The 26,137-nt window shown below is 38.8% G+C and overlaps 1 protein-coding gene across 1 annotated transcript in view; it reads right to left on the bottom strand.

Moving 5' to 3' along the window:
* Positions 1-25,489, bottom strand: part of KCNH8 (potassium voltage-gated channel subfamily H member 8) — a 285,516-nt gene extending 260,027 nt beyond the window's left edge. The window contains exon 1 of the mRNA XM_059662919.1: positions 25,277-25,489. Within this exon, the coding sequence (XP_059518902.1) occupies positions 25,277-25,352 (76 nt within the window). The 5' untranslated portion in view covers positions 25,353-25,489. The remainder of the gene's footprint in view (positions 1-25,276) is intronic.
* Between the last annotated feature and the right edge of the window lie 648 nt (positions 25,490-26,137).

Raw genomic sequence — 26,137 nt, 5'->3', positions numbered from 1 at the left:
TGGTGATCTCCCGTTTTTAACTGCTTTTAAGCCAATTTGATTTTACAGCCAGGGTTGAGAATCACCTACAAGGAAATGAATCTCCTATGTTTGATAATATATAAATATGTAACTGTCATCTTTATTCCTTCAGTTAACCCCAGGCAACCTTTCTTTTCTTTTCAATATATAACAATACATCCACAGAGGAAAGTAACTAAGCAAATAGCAAAGGATGGAATAAAGGAATTATGAAACAAATAAACAAAAGACTTATACAATCAAGAAGATTTGGAGTGGGGTGCAGTAAAAGGCACCTTCTATCACAACCACATGGTGGCCCAGACCTAAGTTTGAATTTTGACTCTTCTATTTTTTCAGCTATGACACTTGGGTAAATTGCTTACCTTCTCCCTGCTTCAGTGTCTTCATGTGTAAAACGGGAAGTGTGAAATACCACATAGGTTGTGTGAATTAAATGAACTTACGTGTAAAACATGCTCAGCACAGAGGCCAATAAATGGGAGGTGTAATGACAATGACAATGATGATGATGATGATGTGTTTAATGACTCCTGAGTATAAGTGATCAAGGGATTTTGAAAAACCGTAAGTAGTTGAATAGGAAACCACTTTCTATATTTTTGCTTCACACTTATCAGGTTAAAAACCTTCAGCAATTTTTTTGTGTATGTTTACCATATTTGGGGCAGTTTGCAAGGCACTGAAGAGATGACCATAAAAAAAGAGAAGATTGTCTCTAAGAAGTATGTATTCTTGTAGAGGAGACAAGTCTACACCTAAAAAGTAATGAAGTGACATAAAATAATAAAGTAATACCATAATGAGTTCCGAATACAATTTTTTTTTGTTAAAATAATCTAGGTGCTAAGAAGCAGCATGATTTACAAAATATTGCTCTTTCATAACTTGTCCAACCCAGGAAGGTAATGTATTCCCATTACGGTGCAGTAACAAATATCAGAAAAAAAGAGCAAGTTTTACATAGAAACCCCATTAACAGACAGCAACTTTCTACAAAAATCAAAAGCCTTTCCCAGTCCCTCCTCCCACATGACTGAAAACGGGAACTGCTGCTCTCAGAAGAGATTTTTCCATCGTCACACTTCGAGTGCAAACACTGTCAAGTGCCCGTACATTCAGAATGAAGATACTTCACCACTGAGTGAGCAGAGGAAACTTAGTCACTCTCCAGCTCCAACACAGCAAAACTGACCCAGTTATTAGTCTAGATTTCACCCCCATCTTAGCTTCTCATTTTATACAGGCAAGCCAGAGCCATGTCTCACTCCCAGGTAATGGGATATTTCTCACTCCCAGGTAATGGGATAAACTCAGCCATGGAAGCAATTAGCATGTTTTCTCGCTCATTTCAAAAAATGTCACAGTCACTTAATGTGAGAGTATACATGAACTCGTTGGAGTGAATTAAGTAATCAGAGGACCAGATCTGTCATTCATGGAATCTTACTCTTGATAGACTCATTTATTTATAGATCCAAGAAGTGAAGTATGGCCATGTGGCTCCACCATTTGCATCAACCTTTAATAAATGACAACTTCAAAAATATATTGCAAGCAGGGATCATTCATTTCTCCTGAATCTCAGTTTCTGAAAAATAAGCAGATACATAGAATAAACAGGAGCAAAAAATATGAGCTGTATCTTCCAAGGGAGTTAATTTAACCTAGAAAACACCAAGCCAGTGAGAAAGTTTCTCAGAAAGTTAAAAAAAAAAGTATTCTTAAAACTTATGTTTATGTATATGATGAATTGTCCCCAAAAAGAAATAATTCATATGGCTCACAAAATACATACAACTTATAAAAATAAATAAAGAAATTTGAACAAGAATGAGACTGTGGGACTAAAAACACTACCTTTATTTATATATGCCACAAGAACACTTACACTTGCTAAAGAAGGCTGAACATTCAACTTTGAGGATCCTTAAGCCTGTGGAAGAAGGAAACACAATCCATTTCACAACATTCCTAAATCTCTTCCTTGTCTAACTCTCCGACATTGAAAAAAACTCTAAATTATTTAAGCATGAGACATTACTACATTATACAAGATATTATACTTTGGAAACAATTAACATTTAGTTGAAGTAATACTAAATTCGAAATAGCTGTGTGTGTATATATATGTGTGTGTGTGTGTGTGTGTGAGTGTGTGTTGGGGGTAGAGGTGGGGGAACTGCTAAAGAAGAATAACAAAAAAATAGGAAGGTAAGAATACAAAAGATGGAACCCTTTAATAGATAAGCCATTGAACTCACAATTTTAATGTGTTTTTTTTTTTTTATTTGAGAGATGAGAATTCAGCATCTCCACAAGTTTTCTGAGGAAACAAGTTAATGAGTCACCTCCTTTAAATACTTAGTGAAAGCTGTTACTCTTCATCCTTCATATGTGAAAATAATTATTATGTGACTGGGATTATGCTCAAATACTTGAGGTAGCACAGACCATCTTTTTAAGGTTTATAGCTGCTAGGTCTGTTGCCAATTTGGAGGAGTTTTTGCATTTTTTAAAGCCTTTTTTCAAGCAAATCATCTTAGCCCTTCGGTGTTGCAAATCCTAATAGTCCATTCCATATAATTTACAGATGAGAAAAATTAAAGCTAAAACACCCCCTCCCCCCAAGAATGGATGGAATACTGCTCAGCAATGAAAAGTATGAACTATTTATCCATAGATGTATCTACTAAAATAGATGTCAAGGAATTCATGCTGACTAAAAAACAAAAATCAAACCCCAAAAATACTTTACTGTATTGTTCTATGTACATAATGTTTTTGAAAGGACAAATCATAGAGATGGAGAACATATTAGAGGTTGTCATGGGGTAAGGGAGAGAGGTGGCTGTGACTGTAAAAAGATTGCATGAAGGATCTTTGTGATGAAATAGTTCTGTATCTTTTTAAAAAAATATATATTTTTATTGATTTCAGAGAGGAAGGGAGAGGGAAAGAGAGATAGAAACATCAATTATGAGAGAATCATTGATAGGCTGCCTCCTGCACAGTCCCCAATGAGGATCGAGCCCACAACCAGGGCATGTGCCCTGACCTGGAATTGAATTGTGACCTCCTGATTCATAAGTTGATGCACAACCACTGAGCAACACTAGCCAGGCTTGTTCTGTATCTTGACTGTGGTGGTTTTTCCACAGATCTGCATGTGTGATAAAATTGCATAGAACTAAACACACACCCAAACATAAATGAGTACATGTAAAACTGATGAAATCTGAATAAGGTAGATGAATTATATCAAAGTAAACTTCCTGATGATGTTATACGATAGTAAAACAAGATGGTACCATGGGCAAAACTGGATGCAGGGTATATGGAAATTTTCTCTATTACTTCTTTTTTATTATTATTATTAGTTAAGGTATTACAAATGTGTCCTCATCCTCTCTATTACTTCTTATAACTGCATTAAAATCTATAATTATCTCTTAAAAATATGGAAAAAAGTAGAATAGAATTGCTTTCCAATCAGTAAGAATAGAAAAATTCTAGAATCCTGGTACAATAAGAAAATTACCATTCACTTTTGCACTTCTCATGCCTTAAATATTTTTAATTCAATAAATGAATAACTTGTAAAAAGTCCTACAAAACAATAATTCAGAAATATCTCATTTCAAGAGAGTGAGGAGAATCACATCCTAGGTCTGAGACAAAAAAGAATATCAATGTGCAATCTTTCCTATTGAAGAGGAAATAATGGAAAATTGTCCAGATTTGGGGATTTACAAAAATAAACATTTTGAATAAGCTATTATACATCTACATTAGCAGAAGCAACATTGCTTTCATGCTTATGAAGTTTCTATTATGCAAATCTTTTTAATTCCCCCATACAACCCTTTCTGGAAGCAATATAATATAATTTAAAAACACAGGCCTAACAATTAGGATGATCACCCAGTTCTGTCTGTGTCACTCATCTGCTCAGTAATTATAAGCCAGTCAATATTCAATTTCCTCATCTGTAGAATGGGGATGAAGTTTCTGCCTCATTGTGTTGTGAGTAACAAATAAAAGAGACACTTGTAACAGAGAAAATTAGGAAATAGTGTACAAATATATCACAATGTCTAGTACATAGAAGAGGCTCGATGTAATCTCTCCAGTCTTTTACAACTGCCATTCCAGCACCAGACCTGAGCTGCAGTAAGCAGAGCTTTAACCCTGGTATACTAACCATTAGTGGTCTTGTCCCTTGGTATCAAATAGCACACACTGGCGACTCTGTTATAGAAGCCGCTGAGGGCCTAAATCCATAAAACCTTCTTTAAAGATTCTAGATATCCCTGTTGCTTTTTAGTCGAGTATAGATTTAACATTATTTTCCATCACCATCTTTGACTTAACTTTAAAGAAATCTATTCGTTTTCTTGTCGTTATCCCCAAGCCTCTGGTGTGTCCATTGTTTGACGGCATGCAGATAAGGTAACAGAACAAAATTCAATTTCAAGAGTCTTGTGTTTTTTTATGTATAATTTCCCATTATATAGAAATATTATGAACAGCTCTTTGTGTAACAGTTTTATAGATTTCACAAGTAGCACCATAGATTTTCTATCCTAAGGTATTCATTCTAAATTTTAACAGTATGTGAGGAAACAAGGAAGCTATTTTGAGATACGAGATTGTCATTCTACAAAGAAAATAAACATGGCTAATCTCTTTTTAAAAACTTTTAATTTCTGAAACGTGTTTCCCCTTCTCAAAGATAACATTAATAAGAAGTGGGATACATTTTGTTATTGACTCCAATTCTCCTGTGACATATAACTTTCTGTGCCTACTCATTGACGGGCATCCTATGTTTGTTCGTTTCACTTAGTTTAACCAATGAGATGTTAGCAAACGTGACACAAGAAAAATCTTGAGAATTGTTTGTGTTATTGGGCTGGCTTTGTTGCACCTCTGCTATTGCCACAGATCATGCTCGGGCCAGCATATGACAAGAGGCATAAGGAGCAGAAATTCCCCCAGTTAAACTTCCCTCGCCAAGCCTAGAGGGGAGTAGAAACTGTAGAAAATCTGCATATGCATGAGCGAGCCCAGCCAAGACCCTGGGCAAGCCAGGGAAGCCAGATCTGGATCAGGTTATGCCCTAGGCAACTCACAAACATGTGAGCTACAATAATCAGTAGGTAACTAATATTGCCAACAAGTCTGTACCATTGGAAAAAAAATCAACATTACCTTTTTAATATGATTTTAGTGTTAAAATAGTCATTTCATATTCTTAATTTCAATATTTTCGTTGTTAATTTTGTTTGTTTCTCAAGTCTCATACACTCAACAATCTGGATCAGTACAACTAATCATAGACGAGTAAAGGCTGCTCATCAAGGGGTTGAGAGACAGATAGTAAGACTGAATATAGCGTGTTCTGTCAGCTCTACTGCTGTAGCTATAACTCTATCCTTCTCCCTATCACCCAGAAAAAAACTTTTTTAACAGCTTTATTAAAATATGATTCATGTTTAAAATTTTTTAAAATATATTTTTATTGATTTCAGAGAGGAAGGGAGAGAGATTGATAGAAACATCAATGATGACAGAGAATCCTTGATCAACTGCCTCCTGCATGCCCCCTACTGGGGATCAAGCCCCAAACCTGGGCATGTGCCCTGACCAGGAATCGGACCATGACCTCCTGGTTCATAAGTTGATGCTCAACCATTGAGCAACACTGGCCAGGCTGCACATATTTAGATTGTACAACTGGATACATTCAACAGATATAGACACCCAAAACACCAATACCACAATCAAGGCAGTGACCAAATCCAGCAACCCCCCAAATTTTCTCATGCTCTTTTGTAATTCCATCCTTCTCCACTCCAGTGCCACTCCTAAGCAACCATGATTGGCCAGAAGAATTTTAAAAATCAATTTAGTGTGAGATTGTTATATTGATAACTCTGAATCTTTTCTAATCTTATCAAATGTCTAAAATTGTGGCATAGCTCTCAGGTGATCTCCAACACCACTGGGCATGCATTCTCAGGTAAGAAGAACTGCTTGGGGTACTTATTCTAACAAGGGAGAGAAATTCCTAGATAAACCCACTATATGCTGTTCATAAAACATTGCCACTTTGCAGCTTTCTAAATTGAGTTTCCCCAAAAATGTATTCTTAAAAAGCATGAAAATGATTTGTAAGTGTCTCCAAGGGAAGTCAGCCATAATCATTAAAATCTTAGTCATATAAATTTAATGCTTTATAATTTAGCTCCGATTTTTTTGTCTTTTTATTAAACACAGACTGCTAAAGCCAAAACCATGCGTATAAATTCCAGCTTCACTATTTATAAAGTGTGTGACTTTTGACAATTTATTCAACATTTCTGGGCTTTAATTAATTTCTCTATCTCTAACGTAGGGGTAAAAACATCTACCTTTTGTTATTAAGAGATTAAATAAACTGATATAGATGAAAATATCAAACATAGCATTGGGTTCATGGTAGCTCATTAAATGTCAATTCTCTTCCCTTTCTTTCTTTCAAAGTAAAATTAGAGTAAAGTTGAAGGAAGAACTTGGGTTTTGCAATCTATCTATATAGATAAAGAGCCAGTGACCAAAATGCCGTAATGACCAGAATGGCCGGTCGCTATGACGCCCACTACTGCCAGCGAACTGACCGGATCTGGCGTTGGGGCCAGCTGGCCCACCACCCACAGCCCCTCCCCATGGCCGGCCCCGCCCCCAATTGGTCCCTTCCACCCCAGTTGGGGGCGGGGCCTGCTGGCCAATCGCCCACAGCCCCTCCTCCCAGTCAGCCGGGCCCTGATCTGGCCTGATCGGGACAGGCTGGCTGGCCAACCTCCTGCTGTCTCCTCCTCCGGATAGGCCTGGCCCCAATCCACCCTGATTGAAGTCCGGCCAGCTGGACCCCACCCATGCACAAATTCGTGCACTGGGGCTCTAGTTATAGGATAAGAGTAAAAGCCAAGCCTTCTCAGGTACTAGCTTTGGGACACAATATTTTGAGCCTCTCAAGGTTCCTTTTGTCACCTTTCAACTAAAGTGAGGACAATAAAAATATTTAGGAACAATCAGAGGCCAATACAGACCCAAGTGACTTCCATTTCAAAGTTTCTAGCATAGCAAAGTTAAAGACATATCAAACAGAGAAATACATACATACATATATATATACACATATGTATAAAATATTAAAATAAATGATTGAATATTTATTTTAATATTTTATATTTACATTAATAATAAAAGTTATGGGATAAATTTCCCACCAATTCCTTAGACTTCTTATATAACCTACTTTTGTTTGTGTGTGTGTGTGTGTGTGCATGTAACTTACTTTTGATATTATCTTCTGATGATGGCATCAAAAAAAGAAACCATGTACTGTCATGCCAAATATTTTTCTGTATCTAACATTACATATTATGTTGTGTAACTAATGTAACTAATTTATGAAATATAAATATTTGGTCATTTTGACCATTACAGCCTCCACAGTGATTGACAAAACATTAAAATTTTTAACACAAAAATTAATTATGTGTACACCACAACCAAGTCCAAGCACACTTCTGCTTCACACGTTTTTTTTAACAAACATTCTCTTTACTATGATATTGGATTCTCCCAAAATTTATATTTGTCTTGTCACCACAAACTAACTTTATTTTTAATGATCATTTTACTGAGTTTATAATAATATATAATTTACCTTCTATAGAATACAATTTGAAAAGCTTTACTTATATTTATGGATAAAGTAAAAAACTCAAACAAATATTATTTTGAAAAGATATGTATTATTGTCAGGTATTTTTCAGATTTAAGCACACATCAAAGTAAGTCAGGAAGAAAATGCCAACAATCCAATTAATAAAGGGCAATGAATATAAACGAATAATGCTCCAGAAAAGGAATTTTAAATAGATATTAAATATATTAAACAATATTCAACATATGTACATTAAAATTATAATAGGAAGCCACTTTTCATCTATTAGTTAAAAAGCAATTCAAGTGATGGAAGAAAAAAATATATACTTAAATGCTATTCAAAATATTTATAATTAGAGAGAACCAAGATGGCGGCGATATAGGCAGACGTGTCCCAGGTCGTGTCCCGGAGCAAATGGAGCGAGCAGCTGAAGCTAGTAACACTCACACCGAATTGGCGAAATTGCTCAGCTGGTGAGAGGGTTTGCAGCCGGGAAGAGCAGAACTCGCCTGGAAAGGTAAAAAAAAACCAGGGATTTGGGCAGGAAAGTTTGCCTGACCTCTGAGCCCAGAGAGTCGGAGGGAGACCGCGTGGCAGACAGCCGCGTCCCTTGGGACAGGCAAAAGGAGAACCGCGGGATTCCTGGCGCCGCCAGGGAAATTGAGAGCTGGGTTCTGTGATCACGGAGGACTGAGCCTAAAGGGGGAAGCCTGAAGAGCTGACCTGACCATGCAGTCCCGGTAAGAGAAGAAGCTTACAGAAACCAAGCCTTCCCCGTTTCCGCGGCCGGCATTTGTTTGTTTGTTTACACTGAATCCTGTTCATGGGACATTTCGGATACAGACACTCACCTGTGCTGAAGAGAGGGAGAGTGTGCTGAGGAGTGGAATCTGGGGAGAGACTGGGGAGAGAGGGGGAGCCGGGAGAGGTGGCAGCGAATTGAGTGCTGAGACACCCCTGAGCCCAAGACTGGGGCAGCCATTCTCTCCAGAGAGTGAGGCTCCTCCCCCCGGCCCCCAGGCAAGGAGCACAGCCACACCCAGATTCCACCCTGTAGGAGATCAAGGATTAAGATAACCTGATCAGTCCCTGGGAGTTAACAGGGTCTGGCCTATAGGGGGATTTTCAATCCCAGCAACAACATAGCACTGGTAACTAACTATTACGCAGTCAGCTCTGGGCAGTGAACTTCCACTGGACAGAGAGGCCCTATAGCCTCAGAGGCCAACCCCAGAACACTGCCACCCAGAGGCTGACCCACAAACTGACTCTTTGCTAAACACAAAATAAGGCAGTCTGGGAAATAAATGCGGCATGCTTTAAAATAAGGACTGTGGTTTACAACACAGAGGAACAGTATATCGCAGGGAAACTCAACACTCTCCTGAATACCTGGAAGGTCTAAGGCGAGCCACACTGAAGAATAGAAGAAACGAAGGACATTCACTACTGCAATTTTTTTTCTTTTTTCACTTTTTAACTAAGAAACCAATTTTTTTTTCACTTTTTTTCCTGTTCCTTTTTTTCTTTTCTTTTCTTCTTTTTCCATCACCTGATTTTACCCTTTTAATTACTACCTTCTTATTTTTAACCAGTATTATTACTGCTACCATTTTACCATTTTTTAAAGTGCCATTTTATTTTCTCTTTATTTTATTTTGGGATTAGTGTTCTCCATTCTATTTTCATCGTTATATTATTGGTTGTTTCTAGTTTGCATTCATATCCAGGGAGCTGTTGCTGGAATTTGTTGGGATTAATGGCTGTTCTATAGGAGTATTCTCCTCATATATAAAGTCTCTTCCCCTCTTCCACTTCATTCTCTCTTTTCGCTCTTTTTTTTTTTCTTTTCTTTTCTCACTTTTATTTTCCCCCCTCCTTTTTCCCAATTTCATTTTTGCACTCCTTTTTTTGGTCCCTACTTTTCTTTTCTTTTTTCTCTTTTATCTTTTTCTCTTCCTTCTTCCTTATCCCCTAATTCTCTTAATTTAGGTGGTCACCTTTATTTGGGGATATTAATATCGTGAATATATTTGTGTATAGTGCCTGGTACGTGGTACCTTGTTGTGTTGTATTTTGTGCCTTTAAATCAACGCAGCAGATCCAAGCAACAACAACCTCCTGAGCACCACATCCTCTGCTGAGGAACAGCAGCTGTACGTGAAACCTCGCCCCACCAGCCAGAAGAGCCACCACAGCTGTGAACAGCACCCACCAGAGGAGCTGCTGCCAACTGAAGAGCAGCTGCTAACGCAACCGCCCGAAGAGCAACCACAGACCAAGGAGTCACTGCCACCAAGGGAGCAACCACTGAACAACTCAACGTCTAGATATGTCAGTGAGATCAAACATGGGTAGACAAAGAAACCCCCAAAGGAAAGAGAAGGAGGATTCTCCAGAAAAGCAGCTAAGTAATACAGAGGCATGCAACATGACAGATAAAGAATTCAGAATAAGGGTCCTAGAGTGCATAAACCGGATGGAGGAAAAAATCGACAACCTCTGCAAGAAGCAAGAAGAAACAGATGAAAAAATCGATAACATATGGAAGAAGCTAGAAGAAACAGATGAAAAAATCGATAACATATGGAAGAAGCTAGAAGAAACAGATGAAAAAATCAACAACCTATGTAAGACCCAAGAAGAAATGAAGAGGGATATAGCTGCAATGAAAAACTCCATTGAAAGTATCAACAGTAGACTAGGAGAAGCGGAGGACCGAATTAGTGAATTAGAAGACAAGGAAGCAAAACACACCCAAAATGTACTGCAATTGGAGAAAAAAATTAAAAGACAGGAGGAGAGCCTAAGGGAGATTTGGGACAACATGAAACGAAACAACATACGAATAATAGGAGTACCAGAACAACGGAAGGATGAACAAGGATTAGAAAACCTACTCGAAGAAATAATATCAGAAAACTTTCCTGAGGTGGGGAAGAAAAAAGTCACACAAGCCCAGAGAGTCCCAAACAAGGTGAACCCGAAAAGACCCACACCAAGACACATCATAATCACCATGGCAAATGTTCAGGACAAAGAGAGAATCTTACAGGCTGCAAGAGAGAGACGGAAAGTTACATACAAGGGATCTCCCATTAGATTGTCAAATGACTTCTCAACAGAAACACATCAGGCAAGAAAAGAATGGACTGAAATTTACAAAGTGATGCAAAGCAAAGGACTGAATCCAAGAATACTCTATCCAGCAAGGCTATCATTCAAACTTGAAGGGGAAATAAGAAGCTTCACAGACAAAAAAAGGCTAAGGGAGTTTGTCACCACCAAGCCAGCATTGCAAGGAATGCTAAAGGGACTGGTATAAAAATAAGAAATAAAAAGCTCAGAAAGAAAACAGCCACACAAAAAAAGAAATGGCTACAAACAAGTACCTTTCAATAATAACTTTAAACGTAAACGGACTAAATGCTCCAACCAAAAGACATCGAGTGGCTGAATGGATAAAAAAACATGACCCATACATCTGCTGTCTACAAGAAACCCACCTCATTAGAAGGGACTCACACAGACTGAAAGTGAAAGGATGGAAAAATATCTTTCAGGCAAATGGAAAGGAAAAGAAAGCTGGGGTAGCAATACTTATATCGGACAAAATAGACCTCAAAGTGAAGGCCTTAACAAGAGATAAGGAAGGCCACTTCATAATACTAAAGGGATCAATACAACAAGAAGATATAACCCTGGTAAACATATATGCACCCAATGTAGGAGCACCCAAATTCATAAAAAAACTCCTGGAAAATATCAAAGGAGAGATCGACAACAATACAATCATAGTAGGGGACTTTAATACACCATTGACAGCACTGGATAAGTCCTATAGACAAACAACCAGCAAAGATACAGCAATCCTAAATGACTCACTAGATCAGATGGACTTAATAGACATCTTCAGAACACTTCACCCCAAAGCCAGAGAATATACGTTCTTCTCAGGTGCTCATGGGACATCTTCAAAAATAGACCACATATTGGGTCACAAGCAAAGTATCCCCAAATTCAAGAAGATTGAAATCATAAAAAGCGTCTTCGCAGACCACGATGGCATAATATTAGAAATAAACTACAATAAAAACAACCCAAAATACTCAAACACCTGGAAGCTGAATAGCCTGCTATTAAATATTGATTGGGTTACCAATGAGATCAAAGAAGAAATTAAAAACATCCTGGAAACTAATGACAATGAAAACACAACAATCCAAAACCTATGGGACACATTGAAAGCAGTCCTGAGAGGGAAGTTTATAGCTCTACAGGCCTATCTCAAAAAACAAGAAAAAATGGTAGTAAATCATCTAACTCTACAACTCAAAGAATTAGAAAGAGAGCAACAAGAAAACCCCAGAGTGAGCAGAAGGAAGGAGATAATAAAGCTTAGAGCAGAAATAAATGACATAGAGACCAAAAAAACAATACAGAAAATCAATGAAACCAAGAGCTGGTTCTTTGAAAGGATAAACAAGATTGATAAACCTCTAGCCAGACTCACCAAGAAGCAGAGAGAGAGGACCCAAATAAATAAAATCAGAAACGATAGAGGCAAAATAACAACAGACCCCACAGAAATACAAATGATTGTTAAAAAATACTATGGACAGCTTTACTCCAACAAACTAGACAACCTGGAGGAAATGGACAAATTCCTAGAAAAATACAACATTCCAAAACTCAATCAGGAAGAATCTAAAAATCTCAACAGGCCAATAACTATGGAAGAAATTGAAGCAGTCATCAAAAAGCTTCCATCAAACAAAAGCCCAGGACCAGATGGCTTCACAGGGGAGTTTTACCAAACATTCAAGGAAGAACTAAAACCTATCCTCCTCAGACTACTACAAAAAATTCAAGAGGAAGGAACACTTCCAAGCTCATTCTATGAAGCCAGCATCACCCTAATACCAAAACCAGGTAAAGACAACACAATGAAAGAGAATTACAGGCCAATATCCCTCATGAACATAGATGCCAAAATCCTCAACAAAATCTTAGCAAATCGGATCCAGCAGTACATCAGAAAGATCATACACCATGACCAAGTAGGATTTATCCCAGGGATGCAAGGATGGTACAATATCCGCAAATCAATAAACGTGATATATCACATAAACAAATTGAAAGAAAAAAACCACATGCTCATATCAATTGATGCAGAAAAAGCATTTGACAAAATTCAACACCCATTTTTGATAAAAACTCTCAGCAAGGTGGGAGTAGAAGGATCATACCTCAACATAATAAAAGCCATATATGACAGGCCCACAGCCAACATCATACTCAACGGACAAAAACTAACACCATTTCCCCTAAGAACAGGAACAAGACAGGGATGCCCCCTCTCACCACTCCTGTTCAACATAGTACTGGAAGTGTTAGCCATTGCAATTCGGCAAGAAGAAGAAATAAAAGGCATCCAAATTGGAAAAGAGGAAGTAAAACTGTCCTTATTTGCAGACGACATGATATTATACATACAAAACCCTAGAGATTCCATCAAAAAGCTACTAGACTTAATACATGAATTTGGCAATGTAGCAGGATACAAAATTAACCCCAAGAAATCTGAGGCATTTCTATACACCAATAGTGAACTTTCAGAAAGAGAGATTATAAAAACAATCCCGTTTACCATTGCACCAAAAAAATTAAGCTACCTAGGAATAAACTTAACTAAAGAGGTAAAAGACCTCTACTCAGAAAACTACAGGACGTTGAAAAAAGACATAGAGGAAGACATAAACAGATGGAAGAACATACCGTGTTCATGGATTGGTAGAATCAACATCATTAAAATGTCCATACTACCCAAAGCAATCTATAAATTCAACGCACTTCCCATTAAAATACCAACAGCATACTTCAGAGATCTAGAACAAACTTTCCAAAAATTCGTCTGGAATAAAAGAAGACCCCGAATAGCTGCAGCAATCCTGAAAAAGAACAAAGTAGGTGGGATCTCAATACCAGATATCAAGTTGTATTACAAAGCCACTGTTCTCAAAACTGCCTGGTACTGGCACAAGAATAGGCATATAGATCAATGGAATAGAATAGAGAGCCCAGAAATCGGCCCGAACCAATATGCTCAATTAATATTTGACAAAGGAGGCAAGAACATACAATGGAGCCAAGATAGTCTCTTCAATAAATGGTGTTGGGAAAATTGGACAGATATATGCAAGAAAATGAAACTAGACCACCAACTTACACCATATACAAAAATAAACTCAAAATGGATAAAGGACTTAAATGTACGACGGGAAACCATAAAAATTCTAGAAGAATCCAAAGGCAACAAAATCTCAGACATATGCCGAAGCAATTTCTTCACTGATACAGCTCCTAGGGCACTTGAAACTAAAGAAAAAATGAACAAATGGGACTACATCAAAATAAAAAGCTTCTGCACAGCAAAAGAAACCATCAACAAAACAATGAGAAAACCCACTGTGTGGGAAAACATATTTGCCAATGACATATCTGATAAGGGCCTAATCTCCAAAATTTATAGGGAACTCATACAACTTAACAAAAGAAAGATAAACAACCCAATCAAAAAATGGGCAAAGGACCTAAATAGACACCTTTCAAAAGAGGACATTCATAAAGCCAAGAGACATATGAAAACATGCTCAAAGTCACTAATCATCCGAGAGATGCAAATCAAAACAGCAATGAGGTACCATCTCACACCTGTCAGACTGGCTATCATCAACAAATCAACAAACGACAAGTGCTGGAGAGGATGTGGAGAAAAAGGAACACTTGTGCACTGCTGGTGGGAATGCAGACTGGTGCAGCCACTATGGAAGACAGTATGGAGTTTCCTTAAAAAACTGAAAATGGAACTCCCATTTGACCCTGTGATCCCACTTCTAGGAATATATCCCAAGAAACCAGAAACACCAATCAGAAAGGATATATGCACCCCTATGTTCATAGCAGCACAATTCACCATAGCTAAGATCTGGAAACAGCCTAAGTGCCCATCAGTAGATGAATGGATTAGAAAACTGTGGTACATCTACACGATGGAATACTATGCTGCTGTAAAAAGGAAGGAACTCTTACCATTTGCAACGTCATGGATGGAACTGGAGAGCATTATGCTAAGTGAAATAAGCCAGTCAATAAAGGAAAAATACCACATGATCTCACTCATTCATGGACAATAGAGACCATTATAAACTTTTGAACAATAATAGATACAGAGGCAGAGCTGCCTCAAACAGATTGTCAAACTGCAGCGGGAAGGCCGGGGAGGGTTGGGGGGCAGGAGGTAGGGGGGTAAGAGATCAACTAAAGGACTTGTATGCATGCATATAAGCATAACCAACGGACATAAGACACTGGGTGATAGGGGAGGCTAGGGGACTGTCTAGGGCGGGGGGATAAAATGGATACATATGTAATACCCTTTGTAATACTTTAAGCAATAAAAAAATAATAAAAAAAATATTTATAATTATTACTATCTTTAATTTTGTAACTTTTGGTTTGTTTAAATAAAAAAATACATTACATGATATGGAGCACTGTACAGGGAGACAGTAACTCTTGGTAATTATTGCCTCTATATCTTAAATCTTGGATTCACACATTTGTTAAGAGAGAGTTGTGGGCTCATTTTTGGATGTAACCTAAATAAAGGTATACCAAATTAATACAATACAAAAGTTCCAGTCCAGTGACATTAATTCTTTTCCATTTTCATGGAATCATAGTAGAAACATTTATTTAGGTGTTAAGGTAATATAAAAATGCTCCATTTTACCTTCACACATTATTCTCTCCATTGAAGGAATAGTCAGAACACCACACTTAAGAACAAGTCTACTTCTTGTCCAACTAGGTATTTGACTTGTCAATAGCATCTGAACTTCTTATGTGCAGCCTTCTTTTTAGAAAAATCAAATAAAGTGTGAAAAGATTAAGTGCTCTGGACTCAGTTCCCTCTAGGTCAATAACTAGAATAAGAAACTCAGTTAGACTGACAAGTACAATAAGGAAGTCTGTCCAAAAGATGTAATAGTACAAAAGAAAACATGAAGAAAAAAAAGCTTTAGTAGATTTGAGAGTTGGAGAGAGATCCTGTTATTTCTTCCTGTATGTTCATTGTAGAGAAAAGGTAAATTATTTCTGTTAAAAGATGTCAACAGCACCTGACACTGGAGGCTATATTTCTTCCAATAAAAGCATACTCAAAATAGAAGAATTCCCTCGGTAAGGGCAGATACATGGTGATGGAAAAATAAAATTACATTAAATTAAGTAAAAAACACACAAAGATGTCAATATAATAGCCATGAGATTTTGAAAATCTTCTAAGGAAGGATTAGCCTGACAATTTTTAAAAAAAATCACAAGGAGATTCTAAAGTCAGCAGATAAAGCACCAAAATCTCAAAGAAAATAGATATCTTTATTTCTAAAAAACAAACAAAGATACAAACAAACAAAACAAACAGTAGATTTTTCTTTGATGAGTAAAACTGCTTTGCATTTAATAGTCCCAAATGTGTCTGAAATGTCTATTTAAGAACAATATATAAATAACAAGTACTTAAAGCATAATATATCAACAGAAAAAAACCCTATAACCTGAAATGGCTAAAAACTTTAAAGCAGAAATCCCTTTTTGCAAGAGATAGAAACTAGAAATGATACCACAGATTGTCCCAGTCTGTTTATACATACTATAAGAAATACCACATTTAGAGGCAGTGTGATATAGTAAAAAAAAAAAAAAAAAAAAGTCACAGGCTATAGTAAGCTAGTGTAATTATGTAAAAAAATTCTGAGCTTGAGTTCTGTCATCTGAAACAAAAAGGTGGGCTCCATCTTCCTTGCGGGGTTGTTGGATTGTGGTAGGAACAGATAAAACACCAGCACGGTACAGAACCTATAAATAGACATGCCCCAAATCCCAGTCACTGTTATCATTCAAGTTTTATTAAAGAAATTAGTACTTAAAACATGTGAAAATGAAGGGCTAGAAGCCAGTCTTAGAATTATATTTCAAAGCTAAATTTAATCACACCTTACTGAATAAAAGGAACACCAGCTATCACTAAAGGGAAATCAAGACAACTAATTAATATACAACCCTGGCTTTAAAGGAATTTAAGTCTTTTACCCAAACATTTATTGAACAAAGACTTTGTTCCAAGCACAAGTCTCAGCTAAGGGGATACAAAACGAATGAAGACAGTCAGGGCTTCCAGGAGGTGGTAGTTGAGTGTTAAAAGGTGAAAGCATACAATTAGAGCCCAGGTTAAGAGCTGACTAGAGGGATGGGCAAAGTGATGTGGGAGCATGGAGGAAATGTCACCTCACTCTACCTGGAGCTTCACAGAAAGAGTTCATAGACAGTAACCTTCAGGATGGCGTTGGAAGACAATAAAGGATCTTGCTGCTCAAGTGACATGCCCAGGCCCAGAAGCAGGACTGAGCAGCTGATTGGGGGTGAGTGTGTCTGCAGCCTCGGAAGCAGTGGTTGCAAAAGATTTTGCAGAATCCTCTTGGAGTCGAAGACACTAAGGACTTTGGATATTCTCCAAGAGATTGCAGGGAGCCAATGGATAGTTTTAAGTAGGAGGGCTACATGATTAAATAGTCATACTGTGTTTTTTTGTTTTGTTTTGTTTTGTTTTAAACAGAAATCACTCGGGGAACAATATAGCCTGCAGGGGTTTCGGGTGAGTGGGATCAGGGCCTATGACCACAGGAGTCTAATTAGAATGAGGTTGTATTTATGTAGATAAGAAACAGCAGATGCAAACCAAGACAGAGGCAGTGGAGAAGGTGATGAGGAGCCAACTTAGGCCATTTCTAAAGTAAAATCTCAAAGACTTGATAACCACTGAGAGGTGTGGGCAGTCAAGGCCCACTCCTTTTTTGAGCTTGGAGAAATGGGTGGGTGGTGATGCCAACAATGGGGCCAAGAAAACATGCGAAGACAGATGGATTTCATAGGCTAGAAGAGATTATCAGTTCATCTGGGGACGTGAATTTTGGAGGGCTTAAGGAATACAGATAGTTGCATTAACAGCTATAAAGGTAAGCAAAATATATCTTCCAGGGAATTTTTAAGCCAAGAAATATATTTGACTGTTTAAATCGCTGAAAAAGCTCTTTAATTGCTCCTGTTGCTAAATATGCCATAGGAAAAGTTGAAGTCTCTTCTTTTTTGTTTGTAGACTCTGCTAAACCAAAACGGACTTAAAAACCTATAGTCAGACTATATCAGCAAAATATATTGCCAGGTGAACCCCACTATCTCTGCAGTCATTGCAATTCTGTACCTTTTACTGTTGGCATTTCTCCAATCGACTTCACTGGGACTGAATTCTAGCATACTCTCAATCCTTTTTTCTCTCCGCAGGCATAATTCTATAGTACAACACAGGGGTGGAGAAGGGGACTCAGCTATGTGGTCAGAAATGAATCTTTTCCTTTCCTAAGACAAAGTTAGCTTCCTGGGCAAAAGCAGGCATTCATAAGACAATGAATACATCCATTCCACTGCATTCTATGGGACCCCCGTCCAAGTGTAAAGGCATTGTTAGTTTCAAGGTTGACGTTTCTCCAATATTATGCATCAACCTGTGGAATATGGAAAGGTTGAGAGCCCTGACTGGCTTGGCTCAGTGGATAGAGCGTTGGCCTGAGCACGGGAGGGTCCCAGGTTTGATTCTGGTCAAGGGCATGTACCTTGGTTGCAGGCACATCCCCAGTGGGGGTTGTGCAGGAGGCAACTGATCGATGTTTCTAACTTTCTATCTCTCTCCCTTCCTCTCTGTAAAAAATCAATAAAATATATATTTTTTTAAAAAAGAAAGGTTGAGAGTTTTTACTCCAGGCATAGATGGTACCATAGTTCTCTTGCCAAGACATGGATCTATCAGCTCCAATGGCTTATTATGCAAAGCACTCTGGCTTTGAAGACATTCCATGTCTGGCCTAATAGGCTTTCTATGTCCTCCTGCCTCCACCTTGCCACTTTCACATTCTCAAAGATACTTGCTCCTCTCCCTGAAGACCCCCGCCCCCTTCCATGTTAGCCTCAGTAAGAAGTGCTACACAAATTGGCAAAGTACACAGAATATAGCTTTTGCCCTTTCTCTTTAAAAAATACTTTTATTAAAAATATTTTTATTGATTTTTAGAGAGAGAGAGGAAGAGGGAGGGAGAAAGATGAGCCAATCATTCTCACCCAGAAGTCACTTATTATATGAAGCCATCTCAGGCCATTCCCTCACAGAAATTATCCCTTCCACCCCATCATAATGTACACAGCCCTTTGCCTACAGCTCCGGAATACTCTTATCCCTTTCCCTCCTATATTATGGCAATTTGTGCATACATTCATTGTCCTCTTTGAGAGAAGGACAAGCCCGATTCATCCCAAAGTTCCTAGCATAATAACTTTGTATATAGTCCGTGTTAATTAAATATTGTTGAAGCGATGAGTAATTGATTGACTGGCTGATAGAATGACTACAGTAAAAATTTCTTCAGAAAGACTGTGCCCTCTCAGAAGTACAGTACGTCTAGGATATCCCAGAAACTGGCAACTCAGGACTTTTCATATGTTTCTCATGCCAGAAAAGGGTTCATGCCATAGCCTTTGGTCTACAGGTGATGGCAAATACCAGAGTCTAAAAAGAAAATATTGTGAGCATAACTTCCATTCTTGACACATTAGCTATCTATTTTCTTCTATATAATGATGTCAAAACAAAATTATCTAATATTTTAGAGACTATGTAATAGAATGCTTCTTATTATTTGTAGTCTTGCTCATCAAAAATGTATTTTTGGTAAACAGGTTAATCCAATTCTTGTATATCAAAATCAAATACTTTATAGTGGGGAAATTATGAGAGCCCTTGTGATAAGTCCTTTGCAGGGTGAAGAATTCATCTACAAAGGCCAAAGAATGAGAATAAATAATTCCCTCATTTCTCTTCTCTTCTGACTCCTCCCTCTCCATCTCTCTTCCTATGTATTTTTTAATAAACCTGGAATTAAGTTTAAATTAAAAAAAATTATTTGGTTTAACACAGCCAACCAACTTCAATGCACCAGTGCATTGTGGGGAGTTTCTTAAATCTTAAACATACTGTTTCAAAACAGTCCAAATAGTTGGCCCAGAAATGACCTGGTTAATAAAGTTAATAAGGCAGAAACAGCCCAGTCACGTTAGCATGCATGGATCTGACTTGGAATCATTCTTTGCAGATGCCACATTCTTGTATTGGTGCCCCATCCAGGGCAGACTAAGATACCTATACATAGGCTAATAGACCCCATGTAACCTTCCTTATCTGGAAAGAGGGAGCACCCTGTCAGGAGACAGGGAGGAATGTTCTGAAAATATACCTATGTCTCCCACTTTACTTTCAGACCAGAGAATGAAGACTCTGACTGCACAACTGACTGAACGTGTCCTAGGTAAGGTTTACTCATGTCATCCCCCATTGCGAAGGAAAACCCACCCTCCAGCGAGCTGGGCCTTATATTCACAAAGATTTCAGACATGAACTCAGCAGAGCTGTGCATGTAGGATTACAGTGTGTGCTCAATAAACCTGCCTCATGAAGAACAAGTGCAAGAACGTTACACTTTGTAGGATAGTACAGCAGTGCAATAGCAACTGGAGTAGACAGAATCCAAAGACAGCACCCGGGATTCCAACTCCTGTATACACACTTGTCTAATCCCTCTCCCCTGTATGTGGACAGGACATATGATTTTGGAAGGGGTTTTACAGAGGACATTAAGATCCATAATCAGTTGACTTTGAGTTCATCAGAAGAGAGATTACCCTAGCTGGGCCTGACTTAGTCAAGTGAGCTCTTAAAAGACAGGCATTCCTGCTGGTCTTGAAGACGTAGCTATTCTGCTGTGAGAGGCCTATAGAAGAAGCCATGTGGCAAGAACCTGAGGGTGGCTTCTAGCTGCTGAAAAGTCCCTGGCTGACAGCCAGCAAGAAAAAAGGGACCTCAATCACAAAATCACAAGGAACTAAATTCTGCCAGCAACCACATGAGCTTGGGAGAGGGCCTCTAATTTCAGCTGAGACCACAGTCACAGTTGACAACTTGTTTGCCGTCTTGTGAGACCCTGAGCAGAGGACCCAGCTAATCCTTGCCTGGATGTCTGGCCTAGAGAAAATGTGAGATAAGAAACCACTAAGTTTGTGAAAATTTGCTAAACAGATATAGAAAATGAACACAGGAACTACCTCCCTAAACATAAAGAAGAGCAATAAAAGAAACTATAATACCATGTAAAAATTTAAAAAAGTCTTTAGAATCTTCCATTTGTGGGAAGATATCTATGAAGTTTTCATGTAATAGCCTTTTCCTGCTTTCATATTATAGCCTTTTATACACACAGACCCGTAATAATGGAGCACATCTTTTTTTATTGGCTAACTGCCTTTAATTTAAGATATTTTCCAGACTACAACTAAGCAAAGACTTCAGATCTCCACAGTCTCACTTTATCCTTCCCCTTCCAAGGACATTGGGTACATTATCCTTTTCTCTATGCTTTTAATGTTAAGAGATCTATGTAACTTGATGAAAGCATAAAGAGGAAAAAAATCACTGAGAATTGCCCCTGAAAAGGAAGTATTGTGATTTGAACAAATTTTCTTGGACCGTTTGAACAGCCTATAACAGGAGTACATAAAATATATGCAAACATGAATGAGTTTCTGAAGCACAGTTCTTGAACGCTTTGACTGAAATCTCCTTGATAGAGTCCACTGGGCCCCAGACTTCCTTTAAAGCTTAAATCTTGCCTCATTAACCCCAAAGGAGAAGTAGTCTGGCCAAATTTTGATATGAATGGAAAATATAGGCTAATGTACCATTATGTTTGAGAATGGCTACTTCCCTCTGAAAGTATTATATTCTCAAAAATGTGTTTTTCTCCAATGGTACTCTGTGGCAAATATTTGTGCTAAAAACTATTTTATAAAATATGTACTTGTGTTATTATACTTTCCATTTGTCCAGATTAATACTCATGTACTTAAAGCAAAAGTCTACTAAGAAAATATATTTTAAAAAAATACTTTAAATGTGTTTTTAAAAAAGGAATTATAGAGGAGTGAACTATATGTATGTGATAATGTTAAGACTGTGTGTGTGTGTGTGTGTGTGTGTGTTTTAGAGTATTTCAAATGAGAAATATGGCTACATGCAATGAGTTAAATAAATTAATTGGAGTTATTTTTCCCCTAAAATGGGGTATACACATTCAATATTTCCAAGGTCTTAGTTTTTCTAAGTCTCATTTGTACTTGAATTAAACACAAATGAGAAGATATTTTAAGAGTAAATATATTTTAGGGTAGTTTTATATAAAAGGATTAATATTTTCTAATAGTTTTTTAAAAATTATATTGTATATGAGAAAAACAATTTTAATTAATGGTCCACAATTGTCTTTCAATCCTGACAAAGAGCTCACTTCTTAAATATTAAAAGTAAAAAATATCCTATTACATAAAAGAATAAAATGTCACTAGGTGATAAAGTATATTAACTTTTTTTTTATGTTCCTTGTGATTATACACCAACTGATACATTAGTAAGATAATGTTGTAGGCTTTTCTTGTCATATACTTGTCTTTTTCCCCTGGGGGAAATGTTAGATGCTGTTTTGTTTTATTATTTTCTATCAAAATATTAAATCAGTATGGCTAACAATAATACTACAGACATCATGGTTAAGTTAGCAAAGTGGTTTTTCAGGGTTATTGTTTGCTGTCTTGCTTTTTATCAGAATTGTCCAAAATAAAATAAGAAACTAACATGACAATAAAATGTACCTAAGAAATAATGCAGAAAAATTTTAACAAGTAAGCACATTGCATTTTTAGTATAATAACATTGTCCATTCTCTAGGATAGGTTTTATTTGAGGGGGTAACAATTTAGCAACATTAAAACTTGCTAACAGTTTTATCTTGCACAAGAGAAAGAAGGATAATGATAGGAAAAGAGTTTCCAGGATAGTAATTTTACTTAAATAAAACTGTGTCAACACAGAAAAGATAGCATAACAAGATAAACTGAATATTTAACCAGGGAAATGGTATGCTCATGATTCTAGACACAGTGAAATTTGTGGATGAAAATTTGCTTAAAGTATTTTTTAAGTTTCAGATTATTCAAGTCATCCTGCAATTCAAACAAAAAACAAACGTGAAAGTACAATCTTCTTCTATTGGGTGAGGTTTGTTGGGACAAGGAATATCCAGCAAATGTTGTAAACAAAACATTTGTGTTGCTCATCACTTTGAAATGTGCTTCACTGATTTTCAGATTGATATCATACAAAGAGGTTCTCTCCAGGAATTCCCCAGACGCTGTGGATCACAGACCAAGCATGCACTCCAACAGTTTAAATTTTTTAAAAATTATTCTAAAAGCTGATATATGATGATGGTCTTCCCAAATAAGGATTTAAAATTTCTAACCCATTTTATTAACATTAATGTGCAGTTAAAATAGAAAAATGCCTAATCACTAATATACCTATCTCTCTCTACATGCGCTCTGCTTGTCAAATATTACAGTGACAGAGGCATCCTCACACTGAGGATCCAAAGCCCCTCATTAACAATTGATATCTAAGTGAACCCTGAGGTGATTCCCAGGGCTATGCTGGGGTGATTCAGTGCACAAGGCATTCCATGCAATTTTAAATGACAATGAAATAAGCAACTACTTTTTACCAATTACTTCATTTTCAATATAGATACATTGTGATCAATGTCAGAAGGCTTTGGGGGAGGGGATTAAATTTGCAACTTCAAGACCAAACATCCACATAAAACTGATTACTTCCTAAGGTAATAAATATAGCACCCCTCCCCCCAATCATGCATGATTAAGGTCTGCAGTGGTAAATTTGTGTGGTGGCTAGGTGGTGGAGGTAATGGCAATAGCAGGGACTTGAAATTTTATTACGAATTTTTATCAAATTATTATTTAAGGAAGACAGATCTATCATGGCATTGCACTTTTCTTACGCTGTCTGACACATCTAGAATATAAAAAGGGAGAGAATGGCTACAGCTAAAGATAACACTGGGAGAATATCCACCCCAACTACCATGAGTAGGCTGGATGTCACAAACAAAAATTGAACAAAATCAAGTAAATGCTTCATCTCTCCCTTATGTAAAGTTTTCCGAGTATTCCCAAAGTTCAAAAGTCCAGGAGCTACTTCCCAGCATCATTAGAGTGTGTATCTAGAACACTGGAGTGGAAATAAAATTAAATGAGCTCTCCATACCAGCTCCAAGAAACATAGCCTCATAGTAAAGACACACACACACACACACACACACACACACTGATACCTGAACCACTGAAAAAAGCCTTTTAAATAAACGAGTTTCTTTGAGTCTGCTGTAATAGTAAGGAAAAAGAAAGATAGCACAGAAGCAACATACGCTAGGAGGAAAGTGTGAATGGATATTCATAGTGAAACCAACTGAGAACATTTGTTGGAGATGTGACTACAGACTTCTAATTACTGGGAGAAAGCTTACTGGAAAGACCAAAGGGCTCAAGCAGGGAGCTAGAGAAAAGACTAGGAAGGAATCAGGACCTGACCGTGGTCCTGAAATAGAACACTTGCTCCAAGCATCCACTCTCTCTCTCTCTCTCTTTAAAACAACAACCACAAAACACACACACACACACACACACACACACACACACACACACACACAACTGCCGCTTAAACAACCCAACGTCCAATAACAGTTGCCCTAAAAAATGTCGAAACTTTCTTTTTGGTAAGATCAGCCTTTCTAATGCCCAGCTCCTCCCTCCCCAATAATTTCTCCTCCAGTGTTAGGATAACTTCAGGGCTGAAAGGTGCACTCTTCTAGTTTAAAGCAGGAATCAAGATTCTGACAGACTCCCAATGCTTAGAATTCCACAGAAAGCTTACACTTGGCAATTCCTGATTCTAGTTTGCGGTTCTTAAGCTCCCATGGGAAACCATGCCATCCGAAAGACCTCACAGAAGGAAGCTTCATGGACGAAGAACATCCCAAACTCTCCCTCTAATCGAGGAGGACTTGAGATTGTGGGATACGGTGGCAGATTCACCACTATGGACAATTCCCACTCTCGCCTCATAAACTTAATAAAAACCAATTCCTGAAAGAGGTACCCAAAAGACAGGTCCCACAGGGAACGAGGGATCAGTCTTCGGGCTCTTTTGAACCCCAAGAAATCAAGGGGGCCAACTACACCAAAGTGTTCACGCTGCACCAAACCATGGGAGGAAATAAAAATTTCTCCGCACAAAAGACACCTTGGAACAGAAGGAAATTCACTCCGCTGTTGCACAAAAAGAAGGTGGGAGCGAAAGTAATTTCTACACACACACACACACACACACACACACACACACACTCACACACACAAATCCTTATCAAAAAATAACCGTGCAACTCGCCGAAGTGCAGGACTTACGTGTTCCGTCAAAACGGGTGGCGATGGTGTCCAGGAAGGTGTTCTGGGGCGCCAGTAATCCTTTCATAACCGGCATTTTTCCAGCGTGGTGTGAAATTCTCCATCAAAGTTTGTCCAGGAGGGTTGTTCGAGAGGAAAGTGCCAAGAAGGGAGAAGGGGAGCGAGAGGATGGCGGGGAGGGGGGCCTGGCGTGGCGGTGGGGCCGAGCCAAGGGCAGGGGGAGGCTGGCAGGAGGGAGGAAGCGAGTTCCAGCCGCTGCTGCTCAGACAGGAGCAGCCCCGAGAGCGCTCCGGGAGCCCGCCCCGCACCTCCAGGCTCAGTCCCGCGCAGGCTCCTCTCCCGCCCCCTCCACCTCTGCCAGCTGCCGATCCCCCTCCCTCCTCCCTCCGCCCTCCTCCCCGCCCCTCCGCTGGCGGCGGTGCCCGCCCGGCGCCGCGGCGCGTGCCTCGTCCCCCACCCCGCCCGCCCGCCCCCCCCCCGGGAAAGAGCCCTCAGCGGCCGGGGCGCCGTGCCCTGACCTAAGTCACTGGGGTCTCGGAGGACAGCGCTGGACGCTCGCTCGGTGGCGCTGAGCCTCCCCGTCTCTAAGGGGCGCCAGGAAATGCAAGCGAGCGCATCTCCCACCCCCCAGGAGCCAGGGAACAAAGACCCCTTTGTTCGCTCCCGCTCCCTCTCTCGTAGAGATCGGAGTCCCCGTGGGTGTGGTGTTGGAGAAAGGGGAGGAGATAGGTCCGGACAGGTACCCGGCCTCCGCCTAGAACTTGAGAAGGGGAGGCCACCCAGTGGTGTCAGCCCAGCCCGGGCGGCCCGGCGCCCCCGGGGAGGTGGCCCCCTTCTGGCGCACCTGCCGGTGCCCGCGGC

Source organism: Myotis daubentonii, chromosome 14 (genome assembly GCF_963259705.1).
Source record: "Myotis daubentonii chromosome 14, mMyoDau2.1, whole genome shotgun sequence".
Lineage (NCBI taxonomy): Eukaryota > Metazoa > Chordata > Mammalia > Chiroptera > Vespertilionidae > Myotis > Myotis daubentonii.
This window is presented reverse-complemented; position numbering and strand designations above follow the sequence as displayed.